At 35.2% G+C, this 14892-nt stretch overlaps 1 protein-coding gene across 3 annotated transcripts in view; it reads right to left on the reverse strand.

Annotated features, from left to right (window-relative positions):
- Nucleotides 1-14892, reverse strand: part of RALGPS2 (Ral GEF with PH domain and SH3 binding motif 2) — a 200701-nt gene that overhangs the window by 68217 nt on the left and 117592 nt on the right. For all 3 annotated transcript variants that reach the window (XM_047076945.1, XM_047076946.1, XM_047076947.1), the window contains exons 9-10: nt 3884-4021; nt 2794-2884 (exon numbers count right to left, since the gene is read on the reverse strand). In XM_047076945.1, coding sequence (XP_046932901.1) covers nt 2794-2884; nt 3884-4021 — 229 coding nt within the window. The remainder of the gene's footprint in view (nt 1-2793; nt 2885-3883; nt 4022-14892) is intronic.

Here is a 14892-nt window from a genome sequence, read left to right on the forward strand (position 1 = left end):
AAAACCATTTTTTTCTAATTATTTTAATAGCTCTTATCTTAAAATGCTGTTTTTCAGTACACTGAATTAGTAGGTTCATGCATCAGAACTGCATCTTTAAAAATTATCTTCTTCAGTCTCCCATATGAGGCCAACAACACAACACCAAGGGACTTGTTCCCCCAAGCAAAAACAGTTTCCCTCTCTATTCCTTTGGTCAGTCCATCCCCTGGAACACCTTTCTTCACTCTTTGTGTGGAGACATCTCCCACTCACCTGTTAAGATTAAGCCTCAGGTGACAACCATCTCCTGAAGCTGTTCACGTTTCCTTTTTCCTCATTTTTCCCACTCAAAAGCTGAGTTAGGTCTCCCCCCATGTCTGCATTCCCACAGCACCCTGGGCATATCTCTATTACGGTGATGTTTGACGTGGTTTGTAGTCATCTGTTTTGTGGATGTGTTTTGTATTAGACTGCATTTCTTAAGGGCAAGAATAAGATTTTGTTTTTATAATCCTAGCAACTAGCATAATAACTCACCTGTGGCAAAAGCTTAGTAAATATTTATTAAAATGAATATAATCAGAAGGCTCTTCTGGTTCTAGCTACTCATGAAAACAAAAATCAGTACAATAGCATCAGCTTTCCTACAAAAATGAAGGTATCTTATGTCAGTTTACAGAGATTTAACACTACTTAGTGGCTTATTGGGCTATTTTATCCTTTTAGCAAAGTAAAAATCAGCTTACATAAACACTTTATTATTTTATTTTCACAGCAGTCAATAACAATTCACCATCCTCTATAACTGCAACAATTTCTTAGACTTCACCCCTACTGAATCGTTTAACTTCTTTTATTTTTTATTTGTATTTTTAAAAAGTTTTTATTTATTTATTTTGAGAGACAGAGAAAGAGAAAACATGAGAGGGTGAGGGGCAGAGAGAGGGAGAGACAGAATCCCAAGCAGGCTCCACGCTGCCAGCGCAGAGCCTGACGGGGGCTCAAACTCACGAACTGTGACATCATGACCTGAGCCGAGATCAAGAGTCGGACGCTTAACCAACTGAGCCACCCAGGTGCCCAAAATAGTTTAACTTCTTTTAAATCTAGTAAGTCTGAGCCAGGTATAGAAATTTTTAATAACTACTTAATCATATTTTGAGTTTTAAGATAATCTTCCATACCTCACTGGACAAAACATGAGTGTTTTATGCTATGTCAGTGACTAGAGCTGACACAGAAGAAATAGTGGTCAATACAATATACAGACCATCGGACTGAAGAAGCTCACAACTTAGGGCGGGACAACAGATTTATGAAAAAACTCCAGCCTTGAAAAGCGGGTTCAGTGACCTCACATATTTTCAAATGAATTACTATGTACAATCTGTTATAAAATAAAAATTGATACAGAAATATAAAGTGGTAATATTACCAAATGGGGAAACAGATAGCAATAACGGTTTTTAAACATTAGTATAGATATATTTAAATATATAATACCTAGAGCTTAATACATTTAGTCTTTAAAGAAAAGTTATTTCTATCCATTTTCCAGAATTTTTAGCCTTTTATTGGTACTAAGTCTGCTCTTCAAGAACTGTTGAAACTTACGCAACAAGAAAGTTGATGACCACTGTAAGAAAATTTTTATATAAAGCATTAATATTGAAAAATAGCCTAGTCTCTCACCTTGGTAAGTTATAAAGTAAGTATGTGTAAAAAATATTTGTGAAAGACAAAAGGTAATTTGAAAGCTTGGGAATAATTGGCATAATAAGGCTAAGCAAAAAATTTTTTTATTTGAAATTAACAAAGTCATAAGAAATATCAGAAGCCCCAAGGGAAATAAATAAGCTCTTTATCCTCCCATCTTTTGAAAAAAAAGAAACAAAAAACACTGGCAGTTATGATTACATGCAGCATACCACTGAAAATAAAAATGGTTAATAATTCAAAGATCCTTCCCACCTTGGGCAGTACTGTGGATGTTAAGGAGAAGGAAACGGACGACGGTATTTAAAAGTGCTTTTTTAAGATCTTTAGTGAAGGACTTGCTACAATAGAGAAAAGTTGGTAAGTGTGGTGTTGGACACATATCTCTAACCCAGAAGTAAAAAAGTTCAATTATTCTCTCCATCCATAAAAATAACTAAAAACAAATTCAAAGATATGTCAAAAATTACCATTAAAAAAAGAAGTAATTTTCCTATTTGTAGACTGTTTCATTAGTTTTTCAATCTATTAAGAGATAACTTTCCACAGGCACCTGGGTGGCTCAGTCAATTAAGTGTCCGACTCTTGGTTTCAGCTCAGGTCATGATCTTATGGTTCCTGAGTTTGAGCCCCGCATCAGGCTCTGTCAATGCAGAGCCTGCGTGGGATTTCCTCTCTCCCTCTTTCCCTCTCTCTCTGCTCCTCCCCTGCTTGCATGCATGCACACGCACTCTCTCTCTAAATAAATAAACTTAAAAAAAAATAAATAAAGATATATTTCCATAAAGATTCAACGTTTCAATATAGAAAGGAAGAAATCCAAACCACAACTATCAAATATCAAACATCAGCTCTCAACAACTTGAGAAAGGTGAAATACTTTAAAACAAAAGAAGAGACGAGGTATTTGTATACTGGCTCAATCATATCAAGTGATTAAAAAAAAAAAACATAAGTACCTTTGCTACTGTAAAGACACAACTGGAATAGGCATTTGTATGATACGATATAAAAGTCAGATGTTTAAATACACGGGGACGAAAGGGTAGAAGACAGGAAAAAGTTAAACGGACTACTTTTGAAGATCCAACCTACTTGTAATTATCATCTTCCACAAACTTCTGTAGTTCTTCTATATACTGAACGGAGTTCAGATATTTTTGGACATGAGGCAACATGGGGATATCTAGGCAAAATGTGATAAAAGATTATCTTATAAAGTATATCTTAACCAGATTTTTAAAAGTTAACCTGAGAAAAAGATACTTCAACAAAAATTAAGGCCATGTGGTACCAAAATTTAAATGAACTCTAGAAGGACATTACTGAGGTAGATTTTATTTAATTTTATTTAATGTAAAACTAAAGGCATGCTGTTTATGTAGATTTAAAAAAAAAAAAGCAAACATACTCTGGTTTCTCCCCAAACAATTCCATTGACAAAATCCCATGTATTGGATAAATTTCCTTCCTCATATACACTTTCAGGAAGTTTTTGAGGTTTTCTTAAAAGTATACATGCATATAAGTTAGCTTTAAGACAAATCTATTTTAAATAAATCAGATAATTTAAACAGTATGCTCACTGTTTTTTAATATTATAAAAACACATACCACTAGGGTATCTTTATTCCCTATCAAACTGAAAGCATCCAAACATTACAAAACATTAAAAAAAAATCCACACCCTTTTGCTCATCACCTGAGTTTGTGTAAGCTCTTTCTACATATGTGTTTCCATAAACTACATCTTGAACAAAAATTGGTTATCTACCCATTATTGAACTCCAGAAAGCTAGTCAATTGTTACTAGGATCAGAGGTCTTAGCTCCTTCCCTAACTGAAAAATATAAGAAATATTTACATAATAGTTGAGGAATATCAAATGACATGAAGATAATAAAAAATAATTTTATAAATAATGTTAGCACAGTTTCTACAAAGTAGCAGAAGAGCGAAAGATAAAACTTAAAAATTTAAATATGAAATATTTCAATTCCTTAAAAGCAAAATCTCAAACAGGATGCTAAATATTAAAGAGTGAAATGAAACAATCACTATTCTCCTTTATATTAGGATAATGTTCCCTGCTGTGTGAAAAGTGGCTAATGAAGGCAAATGTTTGGTTCAGGTAAATGAACCAACAGAATCACAGCATAATGGTGTAGTATTCCCCAAAACGTACCATATTCACAGGACTGCTGTAAATCAGAAATTATTCGAAGGATGTTATTCATCAAATTTGATCTTTGCTCATTTTCTAAAATGCTGCCAGTTGATGGGTATGCTGAATCAATGTATGTTAAATCTGACAAATAGATACCTGAAACAAAATGAGAGAAATGAGTGTTTTCTTAATTGTAGCCTGGAAGAGTAGGACACAATGAAAAAGGGGGAAAAAAAGCTACTTTACAACTGTATTTCAATATACATGCCGTATTTAGGATTTGTTGTTATTTAATATACCACAGCCTTGTTAAAACATGACGACTGAGGCCTAGATTTCCATGGATTTGGGGTCAGATACGTAAATAATATGTGTTTTTTGTAAATGTCCCTTATGATACCATTTCATAGTTTGAGGCTGGAGTCAGAAACCGGCGCTTTTGGAACCTCGTGAAAAGGAGATGAGCTCTTGAACTGTCTCTGCCTCTGACTAGTTGTACATATGGAGACACTTATTTTAACTTCTGTACGTCGGTTTTTATGTCTATACAACTAGCGCCTATGTTCTAAGGATCGGGTGAAGCAGCTAAGTTAGCCTAGACAGTACATGGCATGGGGTAGTTACTTAGTATTAGTTCTATATTCCCTTGCCTCAAGTTGATAACTATCACCTGAATATTAAATACTTTGAAAACTGCCTCATCCTGGTAAAAATGTCTTGTTTTGAAGATTAGCAGTTGAATTTCTGAAACAGTGCACAGGACTACAAATTGAAGCTAACTCTTCCCCCAACCCCGACCCAACAAAATACAAAATTCTCTGTACCAACAAAAATAACATAACCTCCAAAATAATTTGGTTCTACCAGTTCTGGATATGCAAGGTCACTTATTTAAAAATATTTCCTGAGAGTTTATTATACAAATGTAAAGTGTGTAAGACAACTATACTCAAAGAGAAAAATACCACATTCGTGAACTCGCAGAAAAAACACAACCGATGCATCACACGCTGCCTTCCAAACAAGCCCTGTGTTTTTTTCTCACGCCATTTCATTCACCTTGACTGTTTCTGAGACTCATCTCTGTTATATCCAGGTCAGCGTCAACTGTTCTTTGGTTTTCTCACAGATTCTAAGAAAGGAATTTAGGAACTGTCTAGTCTCGCCCCTCATTTTACAGATGAAGAATCTGAGGGCCACAGATATGTGTCTAATGCCATGTGAACTTTTAGTAATAGAGCTGGAGCTCAGAGTATATATACCTGTACACAAATTTCTCTCCTACATGCTGTTATAAATTCATACGGTATCTATAATACCATTCACTTGGTAATTTTTATGACTTTACAATCTGAACTCTCATGTTTATATCTTATCTGTTCACGACTATAAACTCACTTAAGGCAGTTGCTCTATCTTGCACTCTAGGAAAATGAAAATCTTGTGGTGTTTTGACACTAGGTGCTTAAAAACAACTAACCTAAAAGGTTGGTGTGGCAATCCTTTTATTCATCCTATTATCATTCCTTTCCATTCAGGAAATCTTAATGGTATTCTTTAAGCTATCTATCATAAATACTTCCTTTTCTTTAGACTCTCAATTTTTTTTAATGACTTCAAATGAATCTTTAGTTTAGCTTCTTTCCTTTTCCTTCAATCTCAGAGGAATATGAATCTGTTTCTCCTTCCCAGATCTAAACTGTGACTTTGAATATAATTGCTACTGCTTCTTTTAAAATATTTGCTGTTTTCTCCACTATCACTCACCCCCCCTCAGCTCCTTTGCTAGAGCCCATGCATACACTTCCACCTCCTCTTCAAGAAAACAAAATCGAGGCAACCCTTCATTCAAATCTGATTCCCTCCTCCGGATAGCACCCTGACCCTCTCCCTTTAACAAAACCTTTTAAGAGAAACACAGACTAGTCCACTTAACTTATTTTATCCTTCATCTCTTTTTAATGAAATCTTTGACACATAGATAAGTTTACACGTGACAGACTTTGAAAAGGCAAAAAAGATTACTAGGTGTCTTGCCTCTGGTGTATTCTTCTGTTTTTTTTTTTGTTTTTGTTTTTGTTTTTAAGCTATATTATAACTCTGTAAGTTGTTGAAAACTGGTAATAATACACATTCTTGTGTTGCTTACGTCTAGTAAAATGTAACAGATTCATGTTCTATGGATGTTGAGCAGTTTTGTAACTATCTGTAAATTCATTTTAGCGTTCTTTAGTGCCTACATGGAATGTGTAGTACTTTGAATTCTCCCTTGAAATGGTTGCAAAATTTTCCTGATTCCCTTATAAATTTAATGATTTAAATAAAACCTTGACATATATTCATTTTGTATCTGTATGAGAATCATGACTTTACCTTTTAAAGAAGTATATTCTAACACATGTAATGTGTTAATAAATAACTTGTGAATGACCAGTCAAGTTACAAACTACAGCATCACCAGTACTGTTCCTTCCCTGCGTCATCTCCTTGCCTCCCGTCCAGAGGGAACTACTATTCCAAAACTTAAGATTATTCCTTTTCCCCAAGACAATGTCTGTAGCTCTGCACGATATATTATCTACTTTTGCTTATCTCTGAGCTTTAAAAAAATCCTATTTTATGCACATGTGATTAAGTCAAATGGTAACATTGGTAAAGTTCGAACAGGTACACCACAAGTAATTTATAGGTGTCTGTTAAAATTTTAAAAAGATAGCCTTCTGTGATGGCTGTATCTCACCATTTTGTTTCCAAGAGTTATTCAGGTTGTTAAATGTAGCTGTAATTCCTTAAATTGAAGAATTTGTAACTATATAACTATATCATAATTTACTTATTCATTTTATTTGATAGACTTTCCAGTTACTTCTCCCGCTGGTACACAAAGAATTTCTCTAGGATACATACATCTATCATATGCTATAAATATGACATATATATGGTATATTCGTGTTCAACTTTACAAGACGATGCCACATTGTTTTTTAAAGCTGTATCAATTCATACTCCATTGACAGTATGTTTCTACTGATCCATACTTGTGCTAACACTTGGTATTACCAGTCTTAATTTCTGCCAATCTTGTGGGTGCTAAATAATATCTCATTGTGTTTTGATTTTCAGTTCTTTGATTAGTTATGAGGTTATGCATTTACATTTCTATGAAATGATTTTTGTTCATTTTTTCCCTCTGGGTTGTCTTTTTCTTATTGATTTCTAAGTTCTTAATATACTGTGGAAACTAATCCATTTGGCAGTTAAATTTTATCTGCTTTTCAACCCGTTATATAATCTGAAATCGAGATCTCGCTGTTGAAACTTATTCAGGGGCGCCTGGGTGGCTCAGTCGGTTAAGTGTCCGACTTCAGCTCAGGTCATGATCTCACAGTCCGTAAGTTTGAGCCCTGCATCAGGCGTGGTGCTGACAGCTCAGAGCCTGGAGCCTGCTTCGGATTCTGTGACTCCTTCTCTCTGCCCCTCCACCTCTCACGCTCTGTCTCTCTCTCAAAAATAAATAAACATTAAAAAAAAATTAAAAAAAAAAAAAGAAACTTATTCAGAAAAGGTTTAAGAGACCTGCTCACTATGAAATCCTTACATGTCTCTCTTGGTCTCCTCCTGCTGCTTATTAGTGTCACAGCGGGACTTTTATCATTCCCTTTGTTCCTTGGTCTTTACTGGCTTTATTGGCTTGAGCCTTCCTACCTTCCCACACTCCGTCCATTCTCCTTTTTCCTCAAGGTTCTCTAGAAGCTGGTGTTCCCTAGGGTTCTGTCATTAATGTTCTCACTCTGCATGTACTTTTCTGGATTATTTTACTTCTGTAGCCTCAGCCATCACCTTTTGCTGATGACTTTCCAAGTCTCTCTTTAGAACTGAACTCCTAACTTTCATTTTCAATTTAAACATGCTGAATTAATTATTATTTGTCCGGCCACACCTGACAATCCCATTTCCTACTTTGGTTAGTGATATTACTTAATGTTAAAGTTAGAAAGTTCAAAACGACTCAAGTAAAAAGCCTCAGGAGAAATTTACTATCTGATATTTTCCCCAGATTAAGCTATTAGTGAATACAACAGGATTGCTAAATGATCAAGTAATGTATTATGTAACATAAACCAGAGGTTAGAAGCTGGGAGTCCATCTATTCCTAAAAATGGGGAGATGTGGCAACAATGAGGTATAGCTGGGAAGGGTGCAGACCCCACTGTATTAACCTTAAGGATGCCAGTTTGTCCTAGCCCTCATTTTCCTTTGTTATCTGACTTTTGGTTTACTTCATTTACTTACATGACTTGCTTCATTCTTGTGAGCATGTCTTTGTAGACCCTTGAGTTTGCAACCCCCGATAGACATAGGTACATGACGGAATTTAAAGAAACAATTCTGTGAAAGAGGTAGACACTAGGTTGACTTTATTTATTTTAAAACTAGGCTGACTTAAAGAGTGTGGATCGACAAAGAGATGATGGTAGAATCTATCAGGAAAGAAAAAATAGCTCAAGCTAAGGCAACACGGAAGGAAAAGCACATGGTAATATGGAAACTAGAAGCCCCCCAAATTTTATCTAGAAGCAGCAATCAGCAATTACAGAATCCAAGGAGAGACAGTGTGGCATAATGCTTTGGAATTAGATTCAAATCCCAGTTCTACTACTTAATAGTGAAGTACTAAGCCAAATCAGTTAAGATGCCTAAATTTTTGTTTCATTAGCTATTGAGTTACTTAACATTTCTTGGTTTAATGAAATATAATAGCACAGTGAGTACTGAACAGTTACTAATTCTCTCTCTTGACTTGTCTAAATTCACATAGCCTGTGGGGAGTCAGAACTCTCTTTTTTCCCTCACTCTGGCCAGGGTTATGTTTGCTTTTAAATCTCAAAACATCAACTACTAAGAATAACCTTATTCAGACAAGAAGGGTCATGTTGTTAGAATAGGAGGCTATGACATTATAGAAAATCAGAATCTTTAAAAGTATTAAATTTCTTAATTTTATATATAGATTTCCACTTATTTTTAGTAATTATGTGTATGAGCAGTTTTATCTTAAGTGACATTACACAGTGAGGTACATCAAAACAACATCAAGTTTCTTATAAGTTTAAAATCTTCTGAAATGACAACTTAGTAAAATGTTTAAAAATCCTGCTAGGTTATAGAGAGTATTACATTATTTAGGTGGCTGCCTCCTGACAAGGTCTAATGCTCGTTCTTTGTAACAAAAAACAAACTTATCAGCCTGCTACTATTTCTGAGAAGCTGAGTACTATTTTTTCAGTATTCGAGTTAAAAGATCTCTGGCCAGCAGACTAAAATGTTTGTTTTATAATTGCCCGCTGAACTATGATAGTTTGTTTCCAGATGGTGCCCTTCCTTCAACCTGCACACAGTCTCTCCTTGTTCGGAGCTATTCAACCTCCTGCTGATCCCACTACCCCCACCCCTATTTAAGGCTACAGAGAGGAAATCCTAAGGAGGAGACTTTCCCCCCCTAGTCTCCAGCAATTTTTTGGTGACGTAATATGTGGGCTGAACTTGAGTTTACTGAGAAAGAGAGGGAATCACTATTCAAGGGTACTGTATATACAATCTGGGTCAGCTGCAGCTGGTTACTGCATTTCTCCATGTGGCAGACAGAGCAAAGCCACAATGCTTTCTCTGCCGGATTAACGACAGCCCACAGACCAGAACTTCCACTATACTACTTAAAATTACATAGGTGGCTTGTCAAATTCAATTGATGAGTGTTGTAAGAAGAAAAAGAAGTTCGTTATTACAGCTTGGATTCAACGGTCCAAAACAAAAATGCAATTGCCATTAAAGTCACAGATGAACAAACTTCTACACTGATTTTTAAAAGCGAGAATAAGAGCAGCAAGTTTCTGGGTCTGCTTTATCAACAGATGCATAAAGGTATTTTAATATTTCTTGTTTTTATTTAAAAATTCTGTATGTCAAAATTTTATATTTGTAGAAATTTCAAAATCTTTTATTAAACAAAGAATTTATAAATACACTACAATTTATCTTAGCTGAAAAAGGTTTTCTTTTGCACCTTTATGTAAAAACTGGTCCTTATGTACATACTCTGTGGTGATTGATGCATTATATGAGGTTCATTTTAATAACATTTGGTGTATATGCTTACACATCGGTAGATACGTGCTTGGTTTCAGAGAACAAGTGCTTTAGTGACACTAGAAAGAAATTTTAACAAGTAACAGATTAAATGTATAAGGCTGATAACACAGTGAGTAAAAACAAAGGGATACAAACAAAAGAAAACAGCTGTAAACATGAGTCTCTCTTCCTGCAGTTATAGTGTGTAAGTTTATGCATACTGTTAGAGATCTTAAAGTACAGCTACAAAACACAGCTAAGAACATATAAAATTAACTTAAAGGCTTTAGAACAATTCCCCAGTTATAGCATAACCCAATATGAAGCAGAAATTTTGTAAAGATTATAGGTAAGTCTATGGTATCTCTTGCAAAAACTCAAAATTGTAACTAACTTTCCAGGTTTACATGCAACAGGAATTTAACTTGGGTCACACACACTAAAACTGCTATAACTAGAATTACTTAAAAAAGCAAAGTTATTGACACACAAAAAAACCTAAAACTTTATAGATTAGGATTAAGGAAAAAAATAAAATGTGACAGAAGTATTAAGTAGTCAGCAGTAACAGTAGAAAATAAGAACCCAGAAGAACCAATTACTTAAATACATGATTAAAAGACCAAAAATATATAATACTTTTAGATAGACATAATTTTGGTAACCATACATATGAGGTTTCTTTCAATATTCTACCTGAGGGCTTTGTTTAATTTTATTATGAGAAAGAACTGTTAAAAATAAAATTACTAGTTACCAATAGTTAGCTTTAACATCAAAGACACTTAAGTTTTTTATGATTTGGGGATTTTCTGTTCTTTTAAAAAACTAAAGGCATTAAATGGTAAGAATCTTCAACAAGCAAATAATTGTAAAGCTAAGATTTCTTCAACTTTACTTACATGTCTTTTCCTTAAAGATTCAAACTCTAAATCCTGGGAGGATCTCTGTTAAACATATTTTACAAGAAACTGATAACATGTCCATGCAATACTGCATCTGAAATACTCTCATCTCTCTTTCTGTTGTTGTTGGTTTTTTTTTGCTATGAAAAGTGCAGGACCTCATTCAACCTCATTTCTTACTGAGTCCTTAGGCAAGCATTTAATCTGAAACCCCAAACACACAGATAACTATCCCTTTCTTAGATGTCTCCAGGGGATGAGATTGTTCTCAAGTCTTTTCCCAGAATATAATTCACAATCTAGAAGTACCTAAGGTATCTTCAGTGCTTCATAAATTTAGGTTCATTGCCTCATGCTATTTTCGGTGCGTGAGATAACCAGTTAAATGCCTCTATGCATTTACCATCTGAAAGGAAGTAAATCCTGATTTTTATTTCTTCTCTCTACTAGCTGGCAAATGTAGCAACTATGAAGAGAAACAGTACTAATAAAATTAACCCAAGGCATGGAAGACTTTTTTTCTTTTTTTCCTAAAAACAACCAAGCAAAGGCACAGATTTAAACTTAAGTATACTGTAACTAATTTATAACATTCTCTTGGGACCTAGGAAAATTTTAACATATACAGAAAGGTTTTATGAGGTAACACAGATTTATAGATCTTTCACTTTTAAAACTGAACGTGGTGGGGAAATACTGAAGTTTTCAGAAAATGTAGTAGTAAATGTATTTTTAAAACCAGTTCTTTACTCATGACGTAGCTAGTCTACTTACTTAAGAAATGTGGCTCTTTATTCTTCTTTATGTGACACCTAAGTCATTACTTTTATAATAAGGGTAAGGGAATTATATTTGCTTAAAAGAAACCTTTAATTGCCTCCTTTAAATACTTACTTAGGTCAGATTCTCTCATGGTACACAAGGATTTATCTTACGACTTAATCGTATAGGAGCCCACAAAGAGCTAAGGCAGAACATACTGCTATTTCAACTTTTCACGTTTTTGTTCTTTCATGACAACACTGATGTAAAGTCACAATAACAGTCTTGGATTATATGTTCTTAGTTGTTCTATACAAATCTGTGTCTGGTAGGAAACACAAGCTGTTCAAATCAGAATACTGTTTATGAAATTCTACTTGTTTGGAAGTTTCATGATAGGTTCTGAATTTCCCTTGTTTTGGTAGCTTATGTGATAGATTACTTAAATAATTTTATGATCTAAGAGTTTCCATTCTATTATTAAAGTGAAATGAGTGAAGTTGAGGACTAGCTAAGTTAACTATGCAGGAGAAATACTATACATTTGAACCAGGAGGCTGACGGCTTCTACTTTACTGTCCTCAGTTTTTAAAATAAACCACATCTAAATTCCATGAATCTGCAAATATAGCAAGAAATCTTTTATTGGTTTTTGGCATAAGGAACTCTAGTACAATAGCAGTCCTTTTCTTATAAAATAGACAGATGATGTTTAAGGTCTAAATTTTCTACTCATGTCCGAGGCAAAATATACAAACAAAAAACTAAAAGTATTCATCCAAGTGTGCTTTTGATGATCACTTAGCAAGAGAAGGCCTCTGATATAAATAAGGAATACTATTATGCTCACTCCTCCTATCTTACGTTAGTAACAGAAAAATACTCCACACTCCACCCTTTGCTTATTTTCATTCTCACTCCACCTTCAAAACACCAAAGGAGACATGGTTTTAAAAAGTAGTGGTCATCTTCGTAACTGCAAGTCAAAGAGTCCTTATTTCACTGATTTTAATAATAACCTTTATTTTGGAGGAGGGTTCATACTTACAAGTTAGATATATACCAACTGATACAACACATACAGAGGAAAAGGAATGACAGCAGAAAAGCTTGGGATAGAAAAATGATGGAAACAGAGCCTAACAAAAATGATTCCCAAATACCTTTTCATAAATAAGCAATGGGTCAATGTAAAGAGATACACACCAGGAAAAGACTGAAAAACGAGAGACACAAAGTTAAGGCTCCTCTGTAGTTACACCACGACTAGGATAAAAAACACAGGTCTAGCAAAGTTAGGAGAAGATCAGAATCGCATTTGAATGCCAGTGTTGGCTTCTCTGGTACTTTATCTCTGTGTAAAATGGTATACATTTATTTCACAGTGTTGTTGTGAATGCAAATATATTGTTAACATGTATTAAGCACTACATAAATGTGAGGGACTGTTACGGTATTGGGGATAGAAAATAGAATAGAATATGTTGCAATGAACTCTGTGGAGTCTCTGCCTACGTTCAAACTCTGGTGCCATCTCTTAGAAGCTGTGTGACTCTGGGTAAGGTACTTAATTTCCAGATGCTAGTCTCTCGCTGAGAATGAGGACTGTGACAGTCTACCTCAGAGGGTTGTAGTTATAAGTAATGGACTTAATGCATGTAAAGGGGCTTAAAATAATGCCAAGCGCCCCGTAAGTATGAATGACTGTTATTACTGCATTGCTATTATTAATCGTAGGCATAAACAACTTGGGACCTGACTTCTCAAATCAAAACACAAGAAGTAGGGTGGGAAGTGGTACACTAGAGTTCTTAGTGTATCCACTGGTGTCCTTCAAAACCAGCAAGCAGGAATCGAGCTTGTGACAGAGGGAAGGTGGGCCATGTGCCGCTCAGCCTGCTGACGCACCCGACAGAGTGGCACGTCCTACCCGTTCTACTGCCACCACTCCTTAGGGAGGGAACTCGTGAGAAAGAAGCAGCTTTGGTTCGTAGAGCGAGTTCTAATGTTTCCTCTAGTGTTTCTACAGAAATTGCATTATAAGGGACAAGAATTTCTCTGTCACAGCAAAATTGAAACATTTCAAGCACACATGTCAGCAATACGTGCCACTGCTATAAACACTGACTGAGGAGCCGGGGAACCTGAATTCTTGACTGGGTTCTAATACTATCTATTTGTGTGGTCTGGGCCTTCAACATGCACATGGGTGCAAAGAGGTTCTTTTTTATTCTTTAATGTTTATTTATTTTTGAGAGAAAGAGGGAGAGCACACGTGAGCGGGGGAAGGGCAGAGAGAGAGAGAGAGAGGCAGGCTCCAGGCTCTGAGCTGCCAGCACAGAGCCTGATGGGGGGCTTGAACTCACGGACTGCAAGACCATGCCCTGAGCCGAAGCCGGACACTCAACCGACTGAGCCACCCAGGCGTCCCAGGTGCAAAGAGGTTCTTGAATGAGATGGTCTCTAAGGCACTTTCCAACTCTAACAATCATATTCAAATATAGAGTTTCTTTCCTTGGTAATGGTTAAAGAAAATTATTGAAATTTTACTAAAATACAGTTCAGTAGAACCTGTTAGAAGAATGAACCTGCTAAATCATACGTAAACTTAGAACATATATATGATTATGGTTTAGAAAACATAATCGCCTACAATAATGACTGTAAACATTCCCTCATTCTTCAACTTGTCTCGAATCCTAAAAGGACATGCTACAAAAACTAAAAATATGATGCCAAAACTTTCTGGTTTGAGATTTGCCTCAAAATGTTTCTTTGATAGATAAAAAAGATATTTATTAGAGAGGGCCAATTTAACTAAAACCGAATATACATATAAAATAATGACTAGTAAAGTCACTTGCTATTAGCTTTAATACTAGTTAGGGAAGAATATTTTAATTAATGCCTTATACACATTGTGTATCATTTTCAGAGTCTTAAGACAGTAGAGTAAGCTTTTCAAGGGTAAGAAAAGTGTCTTATTAGGGTCTCAAAGCACCCAAGAACACTAACAGTATGCCATTGCAAACAGTGGGCACTCACCAAAATGTGTGCACTGAGCTGGGGAAAAAAAAGTATTACAGTGAGGTGATAGTTGGGAGAGTTATTCTCTGAAACCTAAACAAATGCAAAGGCATCGTGGTGTTGGATTTAACAAATTAATAAAATTAATTCTGGCCCAATTAATAACACCAATAGATACTCGGTTTTTTTTTTGTTTTGTTTTGT

The sequence above is a fragment of the Lynx rufus genome, unplaced genomic scaffold, assembly GCF_022079265.1.
Source record: "Lynx rufus isolate CCGP_SWC_20201006 ecotype Redwood Valley unplaced genomic scaffold, mLynRuf1.p SCAF_15, whole genome shotgun sequence".
NCBI classification, from domain to species: Eukaryota; Metazoa; Chordata; class Mammalia; order Carnivora; family Felidae; genus Lynx; species Lynx rufus.